Raw genomic sequence first — 23,927 nt, 5'->3', positions numbered from 1 at the left:
TAATGACATTGTGAAAAGTCAATAGAAATGCTGTGGTATTGACTTGTTTTGTAGCATCAGTCACAACCCAGTCATCAATCACACAGCAGAGCTATGGTGTACATTGACCCACAGCTCAGTCCCCATGTTTGATCCATATGGTCCAACTCGATGTCCTGGCTTTGAGGAAATACTGTACTTATGCTGAGTCCAACCCCCCACCCTGTAACCCTTTGTGTGATGTTGATGCACTGTGACTAAATGACTTACTCTGCCCTCTCTTCCCAGGGTTCTTTGAGATGAAGATGAAGTATGATGAAAGCGAGAATGCCCTCAGAGCGTCTCGTGCCGTCACAGACAAAATGACCGACGTCCTAGGTAACCTATTGACTTCTCCATACCACCCACCCCAATCACATCAGCCTTTGGTAGGTGGGCTCTGTCTTTTGTTCTTGTCTAACGTGTGTGTCTGTTCAGGTGGGCTCTTCTCCAAGACAGAGATGTCAGAGGTGCTGACAGATTCTGAAGGTGGACCTGTTGTTCGACAAGGATGTCTTCCTCAAGCAGTGTGAATTTGACATCATACCCAACGTACTGGAGGTGAAGAAAGATATTTCCTCTGACATTGATGTGGTACAAATCGTGATGAAGGTATACAGGAAGAATACAGGTTGTTCTTTTTGAGCTGAAGACACTTGGGAATGAACCCTTCCATGTATGTCACTGCAGTTACATTTTTCGGTCCGCAACCTTCAACATTAGTCATTTAAATCAGGTAAATATCCAGATGAATTGTAAAATCAATGGAGCACTTCTTTCTTTACTGTCCAGATCCATTTTTGTCTATCTACATTGTCTCATGAGGTGTGGATATCACTGTACCTACCTGCCTTACCTGTCTCTCTGTGTGTCTGTCTGTAGGCCATGATCCGAGGGGAGCTTGAGGTGCTGAAGGACTGGTGTTATGAAGCAGTAAGCACTTTTATTGACCAATGGATGGGCTAGTCATTTGTACACCAGCAGAAGATTAATTGATTCTTTTTGAAGTACTGTACATTTTTTTCCCCCCTGCCGTTGCTGTTTGCCACACCGCTGTCTTGTTCATAGACGTACAGTCAGCTGGCCCACCCCATCCAACAGGCCAAGGCTATGGGCCTGCAGTTCCACTAAGATCCTGGACATAGACAACATTTATGTGAGTTAATCTTTGCAATAAACACTTCCTGTTATTGGTTTATGGGATGTTCTTTTCTAACAGTGTCTTTTTATCGTGTTTTCTCAGCTGGCCATGGGGAAGATGATGGAGCAGGGTCAAGTGCTGATCATCACCTTCCAGGCCCAGCTGGTCATGGTGATGCGCAACACTAAAGGTGACGTCATAGAAGGAGACCCTGTGAGTAGAATACACCCTCCATCTCTACTCTGGAAATAAGGATTGCATTGTAAACGTATTAAAACAGGGATATTTTTGTCTCTTAGCTTGTCCAATCAGACAAGGCAATGTTTCAGACCCAGGGTGCATTTCAATAGTCTAAAGTGGCTTCATCGTCTTTCAATGGAGCCCTGCTGACTGTCATCCAGGCTCCACATGAAAGCATCCAGGGCCCGTTAGAACCATTGTAGGAGCATCGTTCAATTTCTGAGCTGTTTCCCAAAACCATCGCTATTAACGCTGCACTTGAATATGTTCATAATCTAACACCTAGAACAGCTAAGTGCATTGTTCGCTGCTTTTTTTTTGCCCTCCCGCATCACTTTATACACAGAAGATCTCCGCTAAACATAGAAACACACGGTTCATCTGTCTCTCTGTGACCACCAATAACCTCAGAACAAAGTTGACTACAAATACAAAGTTACCAATGTCTTGGCAATTGATACAAACAAGCGATATATAAAGATGCTTCAAATGAAAACCGAGACGACTGCATTAATATAAACAGTTTAGGCTATAGGCCTATTTCAATCATATTGGAATACATTTTAATGTTCAAGCTATATTTTTCTGTTTTGCTACTTGTAGGCTGTCTGTATTTTGTCTCTATACACCAAGTATACCAAACATCGGGAACATCTTCCTAATAAATGGATGGGCAGCCGCAGGAAGCTGGCAACCCCTCAGTCTGGTGCAGGGCACTGCCAGGGGATTTATGGAGGCTGGGCTGTTATGTCCTGTACTGTTGATGAGACAACTTTTGTTGCCCTTTGTCTCTGGTCTGAGAGAACAGGCTAGCCAGGGTTGTACAGTGTACACTTTCAACACACGTTCCAAAGGATTGAAAATGGATTTCATTTGTGCAATTTGCCAATCCCTCTGATCGTAACTATGTGTTTGCCAACAGGACAAGGTGCTGAGGATGATGTACGTATAGGCCCTGTGTCGAGACCAGGAGGAGCTCAATCTTTATGCAGCCTGGAGACTCCTGGACATCTCTGCCTCCAGCACTGAACAGGTCCTCTGATAGGCCCACACACACGGCTGGAAGACCGAGGAGGAGAGGGGAGGCCGGCTGGATAGGGGAACATGGAATTACCACAGGGACATGAACAAGCAGTGCTGGCTTTGTCAGCAACCCAGCGATCTCCTCCCCTAACATGGCTTTGGGTGGCCTGCTGTGGACTGCCTCGTCTGGCTGTCCCTCATGGACCAGACTGGTGGTGTTCACAGACCAGGATAGAGGAGACCCAGACTGGATGAACCTGTGTTTCCACCAGGATGACAGTGGAGGCAGTAGACCACTCAAGCAGTGTCTGGCTGTCTCACACCATGGTTTGATAAGTTGATACTGTCCTCCTCCTCTCCTAGACTTCATTATGTTCACGAGAGGATGAAGTGAAGGGTGTCTTTAATGCCTTTGTCGAAGTCCTCCCCAAACTGGGAAGGGATATCTTGGATGCCATGTGGTCCACCAATGCCCGAGACTAGGGATGGGAAACTTTGGTGGGGGCCACAGAAAGTCTGAACTCCTCATGCAAGTCTACGTACCCACATCTATACCCACACAAGAAGTCAGAGCCAGTTCATTTCCTGCAATTCTACATAGTTTGCCATTGGGCAGAGAGCTTTTTTAATGATATCTGAGTGACTAACAAAATCAATGGGGGCCTCCCCGGTCGGTAGATAGTCTATCACCCAGCTATGTAAACAAATTTACCAATCCAAAAAATGTTAGGTAAGATGGGCTAATTGAGTTACTGTCTGACATAGCAAGAGAAACTGCTGCACAACATTTTGAAATTGCACTTAGTGCATTGTACTATTCTAACTCAACAGTAAATTGAGACCCCCAACTGAGATTCCAAAAAACAAATGGTGTTTATTTATACATCTACTCATTCAAGGGTTTTTCTTTATTTTTATTATTTCCTACATTGTAAAACTATGAAATAACACACATGGAATCCTGTAGTAACCAAATAAATATATTTAGGATTTTTCAAAGTAGCCACCCTTTGCCTTGACAGCTTTGCACACTCTTGGCATTCTCTCAACCAGCTTCATCTGGAATACTTTTCCAAAACTCTTGAAGGAGTTCCCACATACGCTGAGCCTTTGTTGGCTAATTTTCCTTCACTCTGCGGTCCAACTCATCCCAAACCATTTAATTTGGGTTGAGGTCAAGTGATTGTGCAGGCCAGGTTATCTGATGCAGCACTCCACTCTCCTTCTTGGTCAAATAGCCCTTACACAGCCCGGAGGTGTGTTTTGGGTCATTGTCCTGTTGAAAAACAATCTGTTTTTCAACAGGACAATGACCCAAAACACACCAGCCAGATTTGTGCAGTCTCCTCTGAACAGTTGATGTTGAGATGTCTGTTACTTGAACTCTGTCAAGCATTTATTTGGGCTGCAATTTCTGAAGCTGGTAACTAATGAAATTATCCTCTGCAGCAGAGGTAACTCTGGGTCTTTCCTGTGGCGGTCCTCATGAGAACCAGTCTCATCATAGCGCTTGATGGTTTTTGCGACTGCACTTGAAGAAACTTTCAAAGTTCTTGAAATGTTCTGTATTGACTGACCTTCATGTCTTAAATTAATGATGGACTGCTGTTTCTCTTTGCTTATTTGAGCTTTCTTGCCATAATATGGACTTGGTCTTTTACCAAACAGGGCTATCTTTTGTATACCACACCTTGTCACAACAAAAATGATTGGCTCTAACGCATTACGAAAGGAAATAAATTCCACAAATGAACAAGGCACACCTGTTGCTTGAAATCCATTCCAGGTGACTACCTCCATGAAGCTGTATGACAGAATGCCAAGAGTGCAAAGCTGTCAAGGCATAGGGTGGCTACTTTGAAGAATCTCAAATATAACATACATTTAGATTTCTTTAACACTTTCTTGGCTACTACATGATTCCATATGTATCATTTCATAGTTTTGATGTCTTCACTATTATTCTACAATGTAGAAAATAGTAAAAATGAAAAACCCTTGAATGAGTAGGTGTCCAAACTTTTGAATGGTGTGTGTGTGATTTTTCTTTTTGTGATTTTTTTTTAACCTCAAATCAATGTAAACACAACATGCAATAATTCTGACGATTCTACTCTGCTATAGTTCATAAGTCAATTTTAAATGAATTCACTATTATTCTACAATGTAGAAAATAGTAAAAATGAAAAACCCTTGAATGAGTAGGTGTCCAAACTTTTGAATGGTGTGTGTGTGATTTTTCTTTTTGTGATTTTTTTTTTAACCTCAAATCAATGTAAACACAACATGCAATAATTCTGACGATTTTACTCTGCTATAGTTCATAAGTCAATTTTAAATGAATTCATTAGGCCCTAATCTAAAAAAGTTTAAAAAAAAAGTAAAAATAAAGAAAAACCCTAGAATGAGTAGGTGTGTCCAAACTTTTGACTGGTACTGTATATATTCACAAAAGTAAGAGGATACCCCTTATCATTTGTGAATTGGGCTATTTCAGCCACATCTGTTGCTGACAGGAGTATAAAATCAAGCACACAGCCATGCAATCTCCATTGACAAACATTGGCAGTAGAATGGCCTTACTGAAGAGTGGTGACTTTCAACGTGGCACAATCATAGGTTGCCACTTTTCCAACAAGTCAGTTTGTTAAATTTCTACCCTGCTATAGCTGCCATGAAAGTCCCTTTCATGTTTCAGCATGACAATGCTCGCGTGCACAAAGCGAGGTCCATACAGAAATACATTTGCCGAGATCGGTATGGAAGAACTTGACTGGCCTGCACAAGCTCGTATTGTTCCCGTTCCGCTGTCCACCTATTGAGGATGACTGGTGTAAACATAAGACAGAAACACTGTTTTCAAGGCAGCTAGTCCCCAGCCTCTCGTACCTTATCCCTTGGTAGTCCCTGGCCTCCTGCTCCTCGTTAGTATTGGGGCCATTAGCTCTAAGATTAACAAGGTTAATAGAAGCAGGACAGTGTTCACCAGACTGGTATAGCAGTCAATCAGCTAGCAGAGGGTTTCCTCATATACACCTTGCTGCTCACCCCACAAACAACTCCAGGGCTAGGTTTATATCCCTTAAAGACTGTGATTTTGGAGACCGGGACATTTCTGACTAGCAAACATGATGATAGTTCGAATTTGGCAATTAACAAAAATTAATCTTCAAGGTATAGTCAAAAGTAAATGACACGTGGTCAAGTTTACAAACGCACCTGCACCTCAGAGCAACAAGCCACTGTATATGAGCATGGTTCCCACAGAGCCTGAGTCACAGCACTAAGCCACTGATTGGTAGTTTTACACTTGAACTTAGCCCCATCTACTGGACAAACATTACAGCAGCAGACATTCATTAAAACTGTTTTGATAAAAGCTCACCAGCCAGTTAACATCTCCATCTAGTACCTGGTCGGACCCCCCCCTTTGCCTCCAGAATAGCCCGAATGCCTCTGGGCATGGATTCTACAAGTCGGAAACTTTCCACAGGAATGTTGGTCCATGCTGACGCGCTGGCATCACGCAGCTGCTAGAGATTGGACGGCAGTACACCACCGCCACCTGCTTGTACTATTGACACCAGGCAGGATGGGTCCATGGACTTATGCTGCTTACGCCAAATCCTGACTCTGCCATCAGCATGACACAACAGGAACCAGGATTTATTCGGACCAGGCAATGTTTTTCCACTGCTCAATTGTGTAGTGTTGGAGGTCACGTGCCCACTGGAGACGCTTCTTGTTTTTAGCTGACAGAAGTAGAACCCGGTGTGGTCGTCTGCTGCAATAGCCCATCCGTGACAAGAATTCGAGATGCCGTTCTGCACACCACTATTGTGCTGCACCGTTAGTTGTCTGTGGCCCCATTGTCACACCATTCTCTGGAAACTCTAGACACTGTTGTGCATGAAAAGCCCAGCCGTTTCTGAGATACTGACAATTATTCCACACCCAGAGTTCGCTTACCTCACTAGTTTACCCATTCTAAAGTTCAATCAAACAGTAACTGAATGCCTCGATGCCCGTCTGTCTGCTTTATATAGCAAGCCACGGCCACGTTACTCACTGTTTGTTGGAGCGATACATTCAGGGATGTAAACTGGTGAGGGACAAAAAGGCGACTTTTTTTTTTTTGCACTCACCCCCGTCTCCGTGGTCAGGCTTCTCACCGACCTAACGTTGCCACTTTGTTATCGTTCAGGGGACGCGCCGCTGTAACTGGCAAGCTTCCTTTCCAGAGTGTGCCCTGATGCTATAACTATTCAATTGGTTGCCTCTTTCTTCAGGTCACATGTTGCGCTGAATTCTGTTGTTACGTAAACAATTGGCTGAGCCTTGGATACGGCCAGTATTGCTACAAACACGCATCACTCGTTCGTTTACAGCCAGTAGTTATTTAACCCCTCACACCAAACTCTTTTTTATTTTTCATCGGATCTACACAAAAAACGTTTTTTGGATTCAAAACAGCGAATTTCACCGAAAGGTGACTAGTTTGCGTCGCTGTACATTCGTGAACGGGTGGTGTACCTAAAACTGGCCGCTGAGTGTATATTTTAAAGGAATAGTTCTGTACTCATCATAACATTATGATTCAGAAGGGTGATACTTAGAGACGTCAATGAAAACTAAAGACACCAGACAGGTGAAGAAAAAAAAAATGATAAGAGAGACATGCTCACTGTTGAAGACCATGTTGTTGTCCTTGAAGTCCTTCCACTGTGCAGCACCACTCCCATGGCCTCCCTAGAAAACAGATCACTGCTCACGCACATGCCACCAGACATAGTACAGCAGAAAGTAAACAGTTATCTAGACTAGAACTGCATTTCACTGTGGCTGTCTATCCAATTTACACCCAAACATTTGGGCACTGAAAAATGTGTTGTGTTATTGAACACAGTTCTACTTGAGTAATGATCTAGAGATCTAGCGATACTGGGAGACTGGCAGCACGTACTCATTAGCCTCGAAGACCTTGTTCTCATTTTCTGCAGCCTTGGATGAAAAGTCACTCCTCTTCCGTAGTGTCTTGGGGGCCCGGTAGGGCCCACTGATTAAGATCATCAATCTCCTTCTTCACACTCTCCATACCCTGTGTGAGCACATACAGCAGGCCTAAGAGGAAATGCATGGGCTGTTATGATAAGCTACCTAATCAATGGGTTGATTCTGCACATTCCCTCCTGATCATTAGACTTACTTGGTTTATGCAGTGACAAGAAAAAAACGGAGCCAGTGGTTGCTATTACGCAGTGAAAATGACCAAACCCGGTATTTGACTTTGAAGTGCTGGATTGGTCCTTTTTGTACCTTGTCCCTGACTATTTAGGTCTCACCTGTGATATTGCTCTGAAGGCACCAGTCTTTCCCAGTTTCCCTCCACTCTTGGACACAGACTCTGCAGATGCCTTGGCTGTCTTTGCTGCTTCCTCCATGCCTTCCTTGATCTTCTTCCCTATATCTGTACAACTGACCTCTTCCAGACCCTAAAAACAGACACACAGAAACATGAACTTCTTATGTCTGACTGTTACGGATACAAGTATTCTGTGTGTATCCTGTGTGTATTTCTTTTCTCTCCTTCTTCCCTACTCACAGGTGACAATCGTCATTCCCCAATCAGTCATCAATCAGTCGCTAATCAGAAGACACCTGCTCCTTTTCCCTTACCCAATCCCTTTCCCTTGGTTTAAAAACCCTATCAGTTGTTTTCTCTGGAGCTCAATCTCTCTGTCAATGCCATCTGTCTGTAGAGCTCTTGTTTGGTGTGCAACTACGTGTCACTTTGCCCCCACCTGTGAGTTTTGTTATGGTGTTTGTTTGACGGTGGGAAAAGGGGGTAACCAGGCAGGTCGCCCATGGGCATACATTACCCGTAGGAATACTTTGTATATAAACACTAGTTAGAACTGGGCGGACCACCCCCAGTATTTTTGGTTAGTTAGTTAGCTGTTGGTGAAGTAGGCTAGTCTAGCTTAGGGGTGTTTTTGGATACTTATTATTTCTTTCCTTGGATCCAGCTCAGCCCCTTTTCCTGCTCCCCCATTACTGTGAGTATTCAAATAAACCATGTGTGTTTGACGGTAATTTAGTTGTCTGTGGTTATTTCGTTCTCACTCTCTTTTTCACTATTATAATTTGCATGAGTTATGTTACGGGTCTCGTTACCATCCACCCTTGACTGTTGGGCCAAAAGGGATTTGTAACACTGACACTCACACCCTTTCTGTTGACATGACAAAGGCCTACTTATGTTATTAATGTCCATGTTGACATTTAATTGACAGCATTCAGCACTACATTTACCATACTCAAGTTCAGTGATCAAAGCTGTTGACAGTGACTACAGCAGACAATCCATGTACAGTACCTCTTTCACAGTCTCTGAGAAGGTCCCTAACTTCTTCTTCAGAACTTTGGACGTCTTCAGTTTCAGACTCTATGGTTTTCTGAGGAAGAAAGTGAAATGGCATATATTATAAATAGTGAAGACAAAAAACAAATAATTGTCCAATCCAACCTGCCTAACAACATTCTTTGTCCGATGTGACAACAAAGCAATGTGTGACACGCGCTTCAATATTATTTGCTGGGCCACAGATAAATATAAAGGAATGAAGCTGTTAATTTTTGGGGGACTATTCACATATTTCTGCTGAGTTTGATTCAGAGCTTCTGATTCTTCCAGCTTTTAAGCCTCCTTGCGAAACATCTTGATGTTCTCCTTCATCTCCTTGTTCTTGCTGAGCTCCTGCTTGAGGTTATCCAAGAACCCCCCCAAGAAGCCTTTTCGGTCACCTCCCCTGTCTGATGCATACCGCACCTAGAGCAAGATATGGTCATTGTATTAGAGAGAGGAACACTTTTCTGCATAAGAATAAAATAATGTTGGTTATCTGACAAATTCTGCATTCAACCACACTACATTGCAGGACAAGGCCAAGTTGGCTAAAGCAGAAACTGATTTGATACACTGCTGTCTAAGCACTTTGAATGTTAAAACTAAGAACTTAATGAACTGTAAAACAGAAAGGAAGGTACAATTCGAATTGTATACAATTAATGATTAGCATGATTACCACAAGTGGAACATTCACTGTTACCTGTGAGGAACTTGTGAGGGACCCACATATCCTGTATTCATGAGGTCTGTTGTGTAGGAGCACATATGAGGGGCTGGACACAAACAAACTTCTAACACATTGCTGGAGGATGAAATGCACAATAAGAAAAACTCAAAACATTACAAAACATTTTGTTCTAGACACATTATGATTGGCCAAGATGCTTTGTTAGGCATACAATAAATACCTAAAACAAAGTGCTATTGCCAACTCATGAGATTTTGATAACAAAAACTGTTACAGACAACAAAGCCTATCTTGCTTATAAAATGGACAGTTTCCTCCTAGAAACAATTGTGAACTAACTTTGGCCTACTAGATACTGTATGATTTTCAAAAATAAGTTCTCAGAGTTACAAAAAAATTCACTTCAGATCGTCCGGTCATACTCAATTACTGCACAAAATGTAATTTGTCTATGCTATGGAAATACGTACGCAAGTGTAAATAATGCAATTTCAAAATGTGTATATTATTTTAATGACAGCAATAAACTTCCGCTTGGTGCACATGTTCTACTGTTATGAATCAAGCCCCAAATACCGACAAGTCTTGCTGCTAAATTAGCGAGCTAGTCTGGTTCAGCATTTTGCAGTGGAGCAGACACTTTGAGGATATGTGTTTCATCGCTATTTTCAATAATGGGTAACCTTAATTATTGAAGATTAAAAGACAACTTGGAAAAATATGTTTAATGAGAACTCACCTGGTAACACAAACACAAGGAAGCCGACATCTTGCTTGCATTGCATGTTTTTTTTATTTATTATTATATATATTTTTTTTTATTAACAACAAATCAATACATAAAGTGCATAAGGGAACACAAGTATATATAGATTGTCCATTATATATAATCGAGCTAGGGGGTACAAATATCACATTACAATTACACAATTACACAAGAAGTCAGGGTAAAGTGACTAGGCATAAGATAATATAATGAGAGTAAAATAAAGAACAGTAGCAGCAGCAAATGATGAGTGTGAATGTGTGTTTGTGTTGTCGGTATCAAATCAAATGTTGTTTGTCACATGCGCCAGGTGTAGACCTGACAGTGAAATGCTTACTTACAAGCCCTTAACCAACAATGCCGTTTTAAAATAAATAAGTGTTTTAAGAAAGTATTTACTAAAATAAAATTAAGTAAAGAATAAATAACAAAATAACAGTAACGAGGTAATATACAAGGGGTACCGCTACAGAGTCAATGTGCGGGGGGCACAGGTTAGTTGAGATAATTGAGATAACATGTACATGTTGGTAGAGGTGTAAAGTGGCTTATGGCTTGGGGGTAGAAGCTGTTAAGCAGAGAGAAGTCTATGACCAGGGTGACTGTAGTCTTTGGCAATATTTAGGGCCTTCCTCTGACACCGATAGAGGTCCTGGATGGCAGGAAGTTTGGCCCTAGTGATGTACTAGGCCGTACGCACTACCCTCTGTAGGGGGGCGTGCTCGGCTCTCCTTTTCCTGTTGTCCATGATCATCTCTTTTGTCTTGATCACGTTGAGGGAGAGGGTGTTATTCAGGCACCACACTGCCAGGTCTCTGACTTCCTCCCTATAGGCTGTCTCATCGTTGTAGGTGATCAGGCCGACCACTGTTGTGTCGTTGGCAAACTTAATGATGGTGGTGTTGGATATATAATGGCGCCAGAGATGGCTGCCATTTTACGGGCCCCTAACCAATTGTACTATTGTGTTTTTTCGCATTATTTGTAACTTATTTTGTACATGTCTCTGCCACGGTCTCTTATGACCTTAAAGAGCCTCTAGATATCAGGACAGCGATTACTCACATCGTACATGAAGATTTTTTCTTTAACGAGTCGGACGTGAAGGATTTACTCCAGACAAGGTCCTTATCCCCATCATTCACAGGAGAAAGAGACGGAGATATCGGGGACGTAGGTCTGGGTGCCTTGTAGGAATCCGCCTGTGAGTGTGTAATCTGCCTTTAGCATTGGTCCTATTAGCCAACGTACAATCATTGGATAATAAAATAGACGAACTACAAGCACATATATATACTGACACACCTTCATGCGTCACGGTAGGAACCACACATGCAGAGGTCATCCATTCACCTACTCTGCGTCTCACAAATACACGGCAATGTCTATTGCTCATGTGTCTTGGCCCAAGCAAGTCTCTTATTGGTGTCCTTTAGTAGTGGTTTCTTTGCAGCAAATGGAGCCGTGAAGGCCTGATTCACGCAGTCTTCTCTGAACAATCAAATTTATTCTGGCTGTGCCGGGTGAAGATTATAACATGGCCAAGATGTTCATAGATGACCAGCAGGGTCAGATAATAAACACAGTGGTTGTAGAGGGTGCAACAGGTCAGCACCTCAGGCGTACATGTCAGTTGGCTTTTCATAGCCGATCATTCAGAGTATCTCTACCGCTCCTGCTGTCTCTAGAGAGTTGAAAACAGCAGTCCAGCAAGCGTAGGAATGGCAGCAGGCAGGTGTGAGTGCATCTGCACGCAGTGAGGCGAAGACTTTGAGGATGGCCTGGTGTCAAGGGCAGCAAAAAAGCCACTTCTCTCCAGGAAAAAAATAAAATAAAATCAGGGACAGACTAATATTCTGCAAAAGGTACAGGGATTGGACAGCTGTAGGACTGGGGTAGTCATTTTCTCTGATAAATCCCTTTTTCCGATTGTTTGGGGCATCCGGAAAAAAATCTTGTCCGGAGAAGACAAGGTGAACACTACCATCAGTTCATTGTCATGCCAACAGTAAAGCATCCTGAGACCATTCATGTGTGGGGATGCTTCTCAGCCAAGGGAGTGGGCTCACTCACAATTTTGCCTAAGAACACAGCCATGAATAAAGAATGGTACCAACACATCCCCCAAGAGCAACTTCTTCCAACCATCCAAGGACAGTTTGGTGATGAACAATTCCTATTCCAGCATGGTGGCGCACCTTGCCATAAGGCAAAAGTGATAACTAAGTGGCTCGGGGAACAAAACATCGATATTTTGGGTCCATGACCAGGAAACTCCCCAGACCTTAATCCCATTGAAAACTTGGTCAATCAAGAGGCGGGTGGCCAAACAAAACCCCACAAATTCTGACAAACTCCAAGCATTGATTATACAAGAATGGGCTGCCATCAGTCAGGATGTGGCCCAGAAGTTAATTGGCAGCATGCCAGGGCGGATTGCAGAGGTCTTGAAAAAGAAGGGTCAACTCTGCAAATATTGACTCTTTGCATCAACTTCATGTAATTGTCAATAAAAGCCTTTGACACTTATGAAATGCTTGTAATTATACTTCAGTATTCCATAGTAACATCTGACAAATAGCTAAAGACACTGAAGCATCAAACTTTGTAGAAATTAATATTTGTGTCACTCACAACTTTACATGTCAGTGGCAAGGAAGACAGAAAACAAAATTCCAATGTTGATATTTATTATCAAAACACCTTATAGAACAAAGGCAATGACGTGAAGCATTACAGGTAAAATATAAAGAAATTTAAATTTGGTCACAAATTATGCAGGGATGAGAACTAACTAAAAATACACTTGCACAGTTACAATTGCCTAACAAACAAGAAATGTGGAAAGGTCGATACAGGGCGGCAAATATCAGGGCCATAATGACACTGGACGTTTACGCATTTCTGTCGATTCTGACATCGATCTCTCTTCCATTCAGCCTGTAGCCATTCATGGTGCGACAGGCTCTCTCTGCAGTCTCCGGGTTGTCAAAGCGAACCACGCCACAGCCCTTGGACTTACCATTCTCCATCTTGATGTCAGCATATTGGACAATACCTACAGTACAAAGCACATTAAAGCAGTTAGAAATATTTGGGCTGAAGTTCCAATTGAATTTTGGGTCAGAAAGACTTCCACGGTGTCATTACCTAATGAACTTAAACATTCCATTTGCATGCTTCTCACTTCTGTCAAATTACATTTCTGATAAGTTTGTGCGCAAGGAAGTCCCCACATTAATGAAATGAGTGGATTATGTTCCTACCGCATGTATTGAAGTTATCCTTCAGCATTTTCCAGGTGAAGTCAAAGGGCAGCTACAAAAAGAGTCAAATCAATTAGTTTACAATGGTCTGTGTTGAATACAACCTCCAAGATGAGTCTTAATAAAATACATATTCTGAATACACTCCAACCACACGTTTTGGAGACAGTTGATCATTATTTCTATAGAGAAGCTTACATTTCTGACAAAGATCTGACAGCCCTTCCTGGCGTTGGCTCCAGGACCTCCGGCCCCCCCAAAGCCATTTCCTCCAAAGCCCCCGCGCTCCATCTCAGCTGGCCGGTCAAACTGGCCTCCAACACCAACAGCGCCCATGCGGTCCATAGTGGAGCCCATGCGGTCAAGCCCGGTGGTCGGGAAGCGGTCGATGCCGGCAGAACCCATGCGGTCAAAGTTGGTTCCCATCCTCTCCATGCGGTCCGACATGCCCATGGGAGAGGCGAAGTCCAGGCCAGCAGGCATACGTTCCAAACTGGACGGGCCCAGGCGGTCAAATCCAGCTGGGCCCAGGCGGTCCACGCTGGAGCTCATACGGTCCAGCCCAGAACCAAGCCTGTCCATACTGGGCCCCAGTCGGTCCAGCCCAGAGCCCATCCTGTCAAAGCCAGACCCCCCTAGCCTGTCCAGATCAGACACGCGGTCCATCCTCTCCATCCCCATGCGCTCCATTCCACCCAGACGGTCCATTCCACCACCCAAGCGATCCATGCCAGAGCTCATGCGGTCCATGCCCAGTGAGCTACCTGTAAGTCAAGAAAAAACAACTAGTGAGACATTTTAGGTCCTGTAAGAAATCAGCGTCAGGCATGTACGTGTTAGGAAGAATTGCGCAAATCCTAAAAGTACTAACCCATTCCTCTTTCAAAGGATTCTCCAAAATTATTGCGAGACATGCCCATATCATTTCGACCAAACTCCCGGTCAAAAGAGCCACCAAGCCCACGGTCCATCTCTGACAACGCAAGAGATTAAACTATTAGAAGACGAACTAATGTTTCACGAACACGTGAATTTGTGTTGTGTGAATTTAATTTCCTTACCATTCATCCTGCCCATTCCAGATGGTCCGAAACGCTCCATGTTGTTCATTCCACCAAAGTTATCCATTCCTGGGAGAAAATTATGGCAAGAAAGTTAAATCTACAATAGTGTATTAGGGGGAAAAGGGCAGGAAAAACACCATGCAATTTTTTTTAACTATACCCATTCAATGGACGCAGTACAAAAAGTACATACCTCCCATTCTACCCATGCCACCACCAAAGCCCATGCCATCCATGCCTACAAACCAAACAAACAGTGAGTGACTGAACCAAGCCAAATGAAAAGTCCACTGCAGAGGATCACAAAGACAGCTCCTTACCCCCAGGTCCCATGTTGCCCATTCCTCCTCCACCTCTGTTCAGTGCGGTGGCATCGATGGGTTGGCCACCAGGCCCAAGTCCCAGCCCGATGCCACTAAGGCCACCTGAGGGAAAAGAAATGGATGATTGAGAGAAAGAAACACAACCGACCCTTCTATTGAAGATTATGTGGAAGCTAGCCTTGAACATACTCAAAATGTGTTGGACAGAGTATTTCCATTGACTTATCTTTACATTTCGGGGGGGGGGGGGGGGGGGGGGCATTGTACGTACGGGGTAGTGCTGGGGGTCTTTCAGGTGGTGCAAAGTCTCCTTTTGGCAAGGACTTCTCATCCTGAAATATCCAACAAGCGACAAACATCAGTTAAAATACATTCAAAAATGTGTACAAGGAATATAACATTTGTTAATATTAGTGTGTGCACAATCTAATATGTTGCTTACGAGCTTGACATGCATGACCCGGTTGAAAAGCAGTTGACCGTTGAACATACTGACGGCTTGGACAGCTTCAATAGGCATGTCAAAGGTGACGGTGCCCATGCCCCTGCTATTCCCATCTTTGTCCTCCAGGATGTCAGTACGCACCACCACACCTGCCATGCCAAACACCTCCTTCAGCTTCTTCCAGCCAACCTTGTAGTCCAGCTGGAAACAAAACATGGTGTTGACTTGGTTAAAATACTTGCAATATCATAATTTCAAATGATATCAAAAAACAATGTATATTGGGCATACACTATATAGACAGACTACAAACTCCAACTGACGTTAGCTACAAAGACGGTGCTTCCAATCTTGCCAGCCTGCAGCCCGTGGATGATCTCATTGGGGATGTTGGAGTTGTTCATGAGGCTGGGGGGGATGTTGACCATGGGTGGGGCACCCGGTCCTGGGCCCATGCGGTCCATGTTCATTCGCTCCATGTTCATGCGATCCATGCCCATGTTCATTCCACCATGGCCACCGGGGGGTCCACCACCACCCTGGGACCTGTGGGCGTCCCTCTGGGCAATCACACCATCTGGGTCCTGAGGAAGACAGACATGGACAATATCACTAAATAGGGAAAAAAGGCTTAGTGGTAGATTTTGTTCTTCTGGTGGTAACAAGTGCCAGTAGCATCTTTAAAAAAAAAGACTGCTCACCTCTTTGACCTTCAGGGGCCGCCCATTCAGGTTGTGCTTGTTGACCTTCTCCACAGCCTTCTTCATCAGTTCCTCAGTCCTGAACTCAACAACCCTGTTCACACAAACATTGTGATGAACACCAGGAACTTAGAATAACCTTCAGACACCTATTAGAATGAAGACAGAACGATGAAAATACTCACGCGCAACCCTTGGTTGATTGAAGATCACACAACAGCATCATTGAAGTAGAAAAAGAACATTCAAGTTAGTAATCAGTTGTGGCACAGTAGAGAACAATGGTATTCAGGGGCCTGAATTACTCTTATGAAAGGCATCGAATGACCTTCATACATATTCAATAACAGGGCCAAACACATTCTACTCACTTGTTTGGTTTTAGCCCTGAACAGTCAATTACTCTTTCAAAATTATTAGACCGCTTAAAAGCTGGTCACCAGACAATATAGCAAATACAGAGGTTGTCTGGTGAATCTAAACCCTAAACATTGTACACAAAGGCAGAAGTCCCACAGACAAAATACACTCCTTTGAAGGAAATATCTGTTCCACATAAACAATTACATGGATTCAAATCTATTACATGTAACAGCCATGTTACAACCTCTTGGGGGGCTGTGCCCCATTTTAGATTAAGTCCCAGATGAACAAATCCACCGCAAAAGGGGACTTTCCCAGCTACTGCAATCACATGGGATTGGCTACAGAAACCCGAATTCCCAATCAGACACCAAGATGACCTTTTCAGTGCCACAGACTGCACCATGTTCTGTCCAGTGTCACCCACTTGACACGTTCATCAAAACTCATCCAGGTTTGAACATCCCCCACAATGAAAGAAAAGATAACTCAAGCTGACAAACACAGGTTCGTCTATTGCACTTACCCTCGATTTGCCTTCTCCGTCCATTAAGTGTTCCACGTACGTTACCTCACCCACTACAAATCAGATTCCAGACGACACACACCAGGGGAGAGAAGCCGAGAAAACAATGGGGGTTTAGAGCAGACAAGCGGTTGGTGACCGTGAGCTCGGCCTGCTACTCCAGAGCCTTCCTCCCAGCACCTCAATTCTGGTACAGGTCTACAAAAGACAAGCTCGTACTGTATCTTAAAATGACTTCTTAGCCTGTCCTTGTAGAGTCCCCAAACACCAAGAGCAATAGATTATAGAGAATAATCGTCAAATAGCTAACAACATCTAAATCGGATGAGTTATCATAAAGAAACCATTTTCGAAGTGAGGATAAAGTTGACAGAATGACAGTTAAGTTTGCAGAGTTATTTGAAACCACGAGTCCACCCTTCCAAAATCCATGTTCCTTGTTAAATGTATTTGGAACCACTGACTGATACAACTGTTCAGACGCACCTTTGAACATAAACTACACTAAAAACTAAATTGTACCAACTCAACTAACGCCAATGTCTGAAGAACATTGACATTTTTGGAAAGCTGTACATGCATTGGACCTGGAGAGGCACAACAGTGTTCAAATGTGTTTTTAACTAACAGAGGGACAACAATGAGTGCGCCATAAATGGACAGGAACCAATCCTCAGCTGAAACAAGGACAGCCGTGAGAAGCTGCTTCATTTTGTAGACCTGTACCCCAAGAAATCCCAAGCACACATCTGTAATTGGTACAACATGGAGATCTGCGGAAACGACAAACCTAAAAAAGAGAATGCAATTTAACGCCACATTCAATTATTATATCCAAACACCAAAAAACTGTTTCTGAAAGGCATTGGTAACCTCTCAGAACACCCATGCTTCATCATGATTAAAAGCAGGTGCTATTTATTACATTAGTGCCAACATATATTATAGCTTTGCCAAAGCCATGTAAACCACCACTTAAACGTCGATAAATACACCGTTCCTTTTGTTGCAGGACTCAATTTGAAAACAAGAAGAAGTTGAGGACAACTAGCCCATGCTGCAAATTAATATTAAATAGAACCAATTAATCAATTCTTATTTGGACATAATTTCCAAGAAAATGATAACGCAAAGAACATAAGACCAGCTTTAATAATTGTAGTATGGGCACCTGAGAGAAATTCAGTGTCTCAAGGCAATGCAGACGTTTTTCCCTTTTCAGCTATATACACACACAAACCACAAGACCCAACACAACAGTACAATTGATGGCCCATACACTATAAGCCCTGTACTTAATTTGAAGACCTCCCTTTAGTTTGTATATTCCCATTGTTCAAGCAAGTGTAGCTGCAGCGATCAAGGACTCCAAAATGAAATACAAATTCATAATGCTATTCACAGCACTATAAAAATGACTAGCCGAAGGCAGAAATCACAGAACTATTCTGAAATCTAAACCATCCAAGACTTAGAACGCAGGCCAATCCATGGAAAGGCCACTCCCATAGTCTGTATACCAAGAACCTCATAGCTATGAATTGCAACCTAGGCCCTTTACAGATTTGCCAGATTCCTTCCAGTAAACAAGGTGAAGTGGTTCAACGCAAATGACCTGTTATGGGAGGTTTTATTAGCCTTGATGGACTCCATATCTATAACGGAGCTAACTTAACTTAACACCATACCTTTTTCTTTCATTAGGTCTTTGAGTGCCTGCCATTTCACATCATATGGAATGTTGCTGACAAACACACGGTATCTCTTCGATGGGGTTCCATAGGGTTCAAAGCGACCACCGCCGCGCTTCTGGGGCCTTTCCTTCCTGACACTGGGTTCATGCTTGACCTTGCCGTTAATTTCCCTTTGGGAAAAAAGAACGGGAAGTGATTAATGGAGTAACGATAATACGTCAGTCTGATGGTGAAAAAAGGTTAACGTCAACTAACAAAAAAATACTTGGCCAAGTAAACGTTACATTTCTAGACTGCAGTACAAAGGGGTAACTATCATGCCAGTGTTATACTTGCTATATTGTATTTACTTCGCCACCATGCCTTTTTTGCCTTTACCTCCCTCATCTCACCTCACTTGACTTTATGTTACTAGCTATTACTTTGTTTACAGATCGTTTAATATAGCTAAATGTTAACTAATACAAATGCTTAGTTACCGGAAAAACCTACACCAATCCAGAGTTTGGCTAAGACTCCCATATTACAAGCCAATTTGTATTAACGTTTGCTAACTTCACTTTCTCCCATTTTCAGACACGCGATATATCATAACGTTAACAATAGCTAGCTAACGTTATTCCGTATTCTGTGAATAGTTGGCCAGTACACGAGCTTAGTTAACCAAAATAGCAAGTGATGGCGTACTAAACAAAAAAATGGAGGGAGAGGACAAGTTAGGTAACGTTAGCAGGCTAGCTAATTCGCTAATCTCATGCGGTGTGGTGTACTGGTGCACGCAGCTCACATTGTGGCTAACATAGCAAGCAGAAGCCATTGTTTAGCTATTTTAGTGATTAACTAGGTAGGTATCAATTTAGCTGTTAACGTCTCAAAACAATACAGATTATAAATATACGAAACCTTGGCGATCGGAAAATGTAAAGAAAGGTTACTAGGTAGCTAGCAGCCAGCCCCAAAAAATAATTAATGAAATAAATTAAAACGTTACCCCTGGCCTGGTTTCTCCGGAGCAGCGGCCTCGGTCGACATCTTCTTGCGCAGTTAGCTAATCCTGTTTTGTTACGGAATTAGTTTTTGGTCAATAGAATACCTCACCAACGCTGATAAAATATTGCCGAAATTTGGCAGTGTTGCTTCACTTTAGCAGTATCGAATAAATAACTGTTTTAACGTATTACTTTGGAGCGACGGGCTGCTAGTTAACAAGCTAACGTTGGTGAAATGGCGGAAGAATACACCCGTTTCTATTTATTCACTGGGTTGCCCAGGAGAGTGAAGCATGCTGGGAATTTGGCTCTGCGACCGACGACGGCTCAGAATCAAAGTACATTTTTTTGTACTGTACTACATACGCCCTGGGGCGGCAGGGTAGCCTAGTGGTCAGAGCGTTGGACTAGTAACCGAAAGCTTGCAAGTTCAAATCCCCGAGCTAACGAGGTACGAATCTGTCGTTCCAAGGCCGTCATTGAAAATAATAATTTGTTCTTAACTGACTTGCCTAGTTAAATAAAGGTAAACAATTTACATTAACACATTTGCTACTGTCTTATATTTTGTGTAATGTAAGTGTCTTGATGAGTTTGGACCCCAGGAAGAGTAGGCATTTGCTAATGAGGATCCCTAATAAAATAAAAAAACAAATACTGTAATGAATGTCATGAATATTGTAGTTTACATGGGCGCCCGTGAACTCCTCCCCTTCTGCAGAGTCAGGAAGATTCCGTGTTCCTGCAGTCAGTCGGGGACTGAAAAACCAGCGCATTGTTTCACACATTGGGTTATAGAGAAAATACTGCAACTAACTTCAGAAACGCTAGACCAAGAATATATCGCAATTAAATCGGAATCGGACTATTTTTAAGACATGGGCAACAGAGATGATGAATACGATTTCTTGTTCAAAGGTAAAATAACTATCAATCTAGCTGTAGCCAGCTGCCTCTTGGTGGTAGCTACAACAAATATGATTTGTGTCTCATTCTATCAATTATGAAGGTACCTTGTGAAACTCCCACAATGTATTTTATTCTAACAGATCGCTTAAGAATGTCCAGATAGATTAGGAATTGATAGCCTCCATCTGATCTGGTGGCTTGCTAAATACAATGCTGAGTATAATGGGTTTGTCGCATTGTGTAGAGCAATGCACAGCTCTAACTTAGCTAACAACAGAGGTTTTCTTAGGTTGCTTTATAACACCAATACCATCATTCTCAAAGGTCCTGGTTTATAGCCAGCAACATGTCGGGTTTTATACAATTAATATAGCTAGGAGGATCCTTCAAAAAAGTGTACCAAAGGGTCAAATCTGAAATGATTCACAGTCATTTTTAACTAGTTGTAGCCTACAATTAGCCTGCAATGATTTATAGGTAGACCTAATACTCATACAGAATTAGCCTAATATACATACTCAATCATAAACAGTTGTTTACATTATAATGTGACGTTTTGATCAATAATAGCTGAACATGCCCATAAAATAGGATGGGATAATGAGCAGGAAGGAAGTTCCCAGTGGGTCACCCTCTTCATAGTCTGACGCTCTGACCATTCCATAATCTATTCCACTCAATATAACACAAGAAAAGACATTTGTCAAAATCTTACAGATACCAATTTATAACCCTACTGATGAGCTACTGTTAGATGTTGTGTTTCAAATCAATCCCACAGAAGCACACCTCACCCGTTACCCAATCTAATTTAGTGTACAGCAGTCTATAAAATACATTCCAAATGACACTTCAAACATAACAGAAAATGTGAAAAAGGGGCAGTGTGAGAACAAAGAGGATTTCCAAGGGAGAATGACTGAAGGTGACGATAGGAAGAGAGGCCCTCTGAAAAGTGTCAACTCAGGGTTCCCAGCAGGAGCAGGTTCTCAGCTTCCTGCACCATGACTCCAGAAGGACAAAGGTCAAATCCTTTTCCCCCTCTGAAGAGGCAGAGCAGCACTTTGTATTCATATAACCACTTTATTTCTGAATGTGTTTCTGTTGTCTCAGTCTTCAGCAGTATTCAATCAATGAAAATATTGTCTTTCCAAAGCTTTAAAAAAAGTCAGACATGCAAACCTCATAGGTTATGATAAGTCATCCACTTGGTATACCTGTAATTGGTTTACTGTACTATATGTGATCTCATATTTTTGACTGTACTGAACTGCACATACAATGGCAGCCTTTCATTGCAGTGCTAATGTTGTCTGTGTGTTTTGTTGCCAGTGGTGCTGATCGGAGACTCTGGTGTGGGGAAGAGTAACCTGCTGTCCCGTTTCACACGGAATGAGTTCAACCTGGAGAGCAAAAGCACCATTGGTGTGGAGTTTGCCACCCGCAGCATTCAGGTGGATGGCAAGACAATAAAGGCCCAGATCTGGGATACAGCTGGACAGGAGCGTTACAGGGCCATCACCTCAGCGTGAGTGGAGTAACGAAATGTACCAAGCAATCAACAACTTTATAATACATTTGTTATAATGTGCTCATAACGCCCCTCTGAAACCTGCCATGAACCATAGAAACTGTTATGAGGTACTTCTCTGTCTTAGTCCTACAACCTTTGACATCCCGTTCTCCTTGCTCTGTCCCAATCAGGTACTACCGTGGGGCAGTGGGGGCTCTCCTAGTGTATGACATCGCCAAGCATCTCACCTATGAAAATGTGGAGCGCTGGCTGAAGGAGCTCCGGGATCACGCAGATAACAACATCGTTATCATGCTGGTGGGCAACAAGAGTGACCTGCGCCACCTCAGGGCAGTGCCCACAGACGAGGCTCGTGCTTTTGCAGGTAAACAACAATCACTGCAACAATACCACTGGAGATGATAGCTCACTGTGGGGACAGAGATGGTTAAAAAGCCACCCATGTTTGTCTCAATTCAATCTTTTCTCTTTTTCTCCCTCAGAGAAGAATACGCTATCATTTATTGAAACATCAGCTTTGGATTCCACCAATGTGGAAGAGGCATTCAAGAACATCCTCACAGGTAAGAAGAGGGATCCACAACACACCTCACATTACTGGAAACTAGCTAGTCTATAAATTATGTATTATTGGCACATTTTCTTTTCAGTAACTGTCTCTTCCTTTTCCTTCAGAAATCTACAGAATCGTATCACAAAAGCAGATAGCTGACAGATCAGCACATGACGAGTCTCCAGGCAACAATGTAGTGGACGTCACTGTCCCCCCCACAACCGATGGGCAGAAAAACAAACTACCGTGCTGTCAAAGCCTGTGACCCTTACAACTCCTGTGACCCCCTTCACCCAACCCCCCTCCACTTCCACCATCACTCTGTCTTATCCTGTACCGCCCATTCTGTCTTTGTTCCCATATGTGACGACGCCCTGCTTTCCCCTCCCTGTCTGTATACAAAACATCCTTTTTATTTCATGTGCTCTCCTGCCATGAAGTGAAACTTTAAAAAGCCTTTCTGTCACTTTGTCAGTCATTCATGGATTCAATGTTGAGGTTCCTGCATTGTAGGAACAGGGCAGTTATTTTAAATGGATTGAGCTATACAGGTGTAGGATCTTAATTTGACTTATATTGTCACAGCAAAATAATGTTTAGTCCATAATCTGGTCTAAAGTAGGCTACATGAAAAGTGCAATACTGTTAATACAACCGTGTGCTAGTGTGGGTTTTCAGTGAATTTATGTAAATCACAAAGCTCTTCTGCATTTCCTGCGATGCAGGAAAATTCTCAGCAACAAAAGAGTGATCAAATTCAGATCCTACACCTGTACTTGAAGTGCTATAGAGCAGGGTTCCCCAAACTCGGTCCTGAGGTCCCCTCTGGGTGCACGTTTACTTTTTTGCCCTAGGACTACACAGCTGATTGAAATAACTAACTCATCATCAAGCTTTTGGCAAAACCAAAACGTGCACCCAGGGGAGGGAGGGCCCCATGACTGAGTTTGGGAAACCCTGCTAGTGTATTTGAACAATGACCACTAGATGGTGCTGCGTATATAGCCACTCACAGTTGCTCATGAGTAAGGCAGTATTATTACATTGGTATATGTATGCATTTGTCTTTTAGGTGGCTCTTACTTTTCATCCAGGCAGTTATCATGCCCAAAATTAACCTTATTGTGTATTTATTCAAATATATTTGGCTCACCTTTTCATTGTTTTATTTTCCATAAGCACTGTAAGACTTTTCAATAAACTCCTTTAAACACAGTAATACGTAAGTAATTCATTCATCATTAACATGTCATATATAACTTATCAGTGCACTAC

At 42.7% G+C, this 23,927-nt stretch overlaps 2 protein-coding genes and 2 pseudogenes across 3 annotated transcripts; 2 read left to right on the top strand and 2 right to left on the bottom strand.

The window, feature by feature from the left end:
- The first annotated feature begins 257 nt into the window (after positions 1-257).
- On the top strand, positions 258-2,577 carry LOC129866549 (mitochondrial import inner membrane translocase subunit TIM44-like; annotated as a pseudogene).
- A 220-nt stretch (positions 2,578-2,797) lies between these two features.
- Positions 2,798-10,288, bottom strand: LOC129866548 (mitochondrial import inner membrane translocase subunit TIM44-like; annotated as a pseudogene).
- A 2,670-nt stretch (positions 10,289-12,958) lies between these two features.
- Positions 12,959-19,950, bottom strand: LOC129867257 (heterogeneous nuclear ribonucleoprotein M-like). 2 transcript variants are annotated; one of them, XM_055940545.1, is made up of 15 exons: positions 19,659-19,950; positions 18,662-18,837; positions 16,974-17,026; positions 16,270-16,277; positions 16,085-16,178; positions 15,707-15,967; positions 15,381-15,584; positions 15,210-15,270; positions 14,936-15,040; positions 14,809-14,853; positions 14,613-14,681; positions 14,423-14,524; positions 13,750-14,315; positions 13,552-13,603; positions 12,959-13,343 (listed from the first exon to the last, which is right to left on the bottom strand). In XM_055940545.1, exons 1-15 carry the CDS (start codon positions 19,697-19,699, stop codon positions 13,180-13,182), a joined length of 2,001 nt encoding a protein of 666 aa, XP_055796520.1. In that variant the 5' UTR covers positions 19,700-19,950; the 3' UTR covers positions 12,959-13,179. The 2 variants fall into 2 exon arrangements, with proteins under 2 accessions (XP_055796520.1, XP_055796519.1); XM_055940544.1 differs by lacking the exons at positions 14,809-14,853; positions 16,974-17,026; positions 18,662-18,837; positions 19,659-19,950 and having other exon boundaries at positions 16,270-16,890.
- A 421-nt stretch (positions 19,951-20,371) lies between these two features.
- LOC129867259 (ras-related protein Rab-11B-like) lies at positions 20,372-23,867 on the top strand. Its single transcript, XM_055940548.1, has 5 exons — positions 20,372-20,574; positions 21,898-22,093; positions 22,270-22,463; positions 22,582-22,662; positions 22,775-23,867. The coding sequence occupies exons 1-5, from the start codon at positions 20,535-20,537 to the stop codon at positions 22,915-22,917; spliced, it is 654 nt and encodes a 217-aa protein (XP_055796523.1). The 5' UTR covers positions 20,372-20,534; the 3' UTR covers positions 22,918-23,867.
- The last annotated feature ends 60 nt before the right edge of the window (positions 23,868-23,927 follow it).

Source organism: Salvelinus fontinalis, chromosome 12, assembly GCF_029448725.1.
Source record: "Salvelinus fontinalis isolate EN_2023a chromosome 12, ASM2944872v1, whole genome shotgun sequence".
In the NCBI taxonomy this organism is placed as follows: domain Eukaryota; kingdom Metazoa; phylum Chordata; class Actinopteri; order Salmoniformes; family Salmonidae; genus Salvelinus; species Salvelinus fontinalis.
This window is presented reverse-complemented; position numbering and strand designations above follow the sequence as displayed.

Coding starts and splice junctions, on each gene's coding strand:
- LOC129867257 (XM_055940545.1), bottom strand. CDS start 19,699: ATGTCGACCGAGGCCGCTGCTCCGGAGAAACCAGGCCAGGG. Junction 17,027..18,661: donor AGACCTAATGAAAGAAAAAG/GTATGGTGTTAA, acceptor TCTGATTTGTAG/TGGGTGAGGTAACGTACGTG. Junction 13,604..13,749: donor GTCAGATCTTTGTCAGAAAT/GTAAGCTTCTCT, acceptor CTCTTTTTGTAG/CTGCCCTTTGACTTCACCTG.
- LOC129867259 (XM_055940548.1), top strand. CDS start 20,535: ATGGGCAACAGAGATGATGAATACGATTTCTTGTTCAAAG. Junction 22,464..22,581: donor CGAGGCTCGTGCTTTTGCAG/GTAAACAACAAT, acceptor TTTCTCCCTCAG/AGAAGAATACGCTATCATTT. Junction 22,663..22,774: donor ATTCAAGAACATCCTCACAG/GTAAGAAGAGGG, acceptor CTTTTCCTTCAG/AAATCTACAGAATCGTATCA.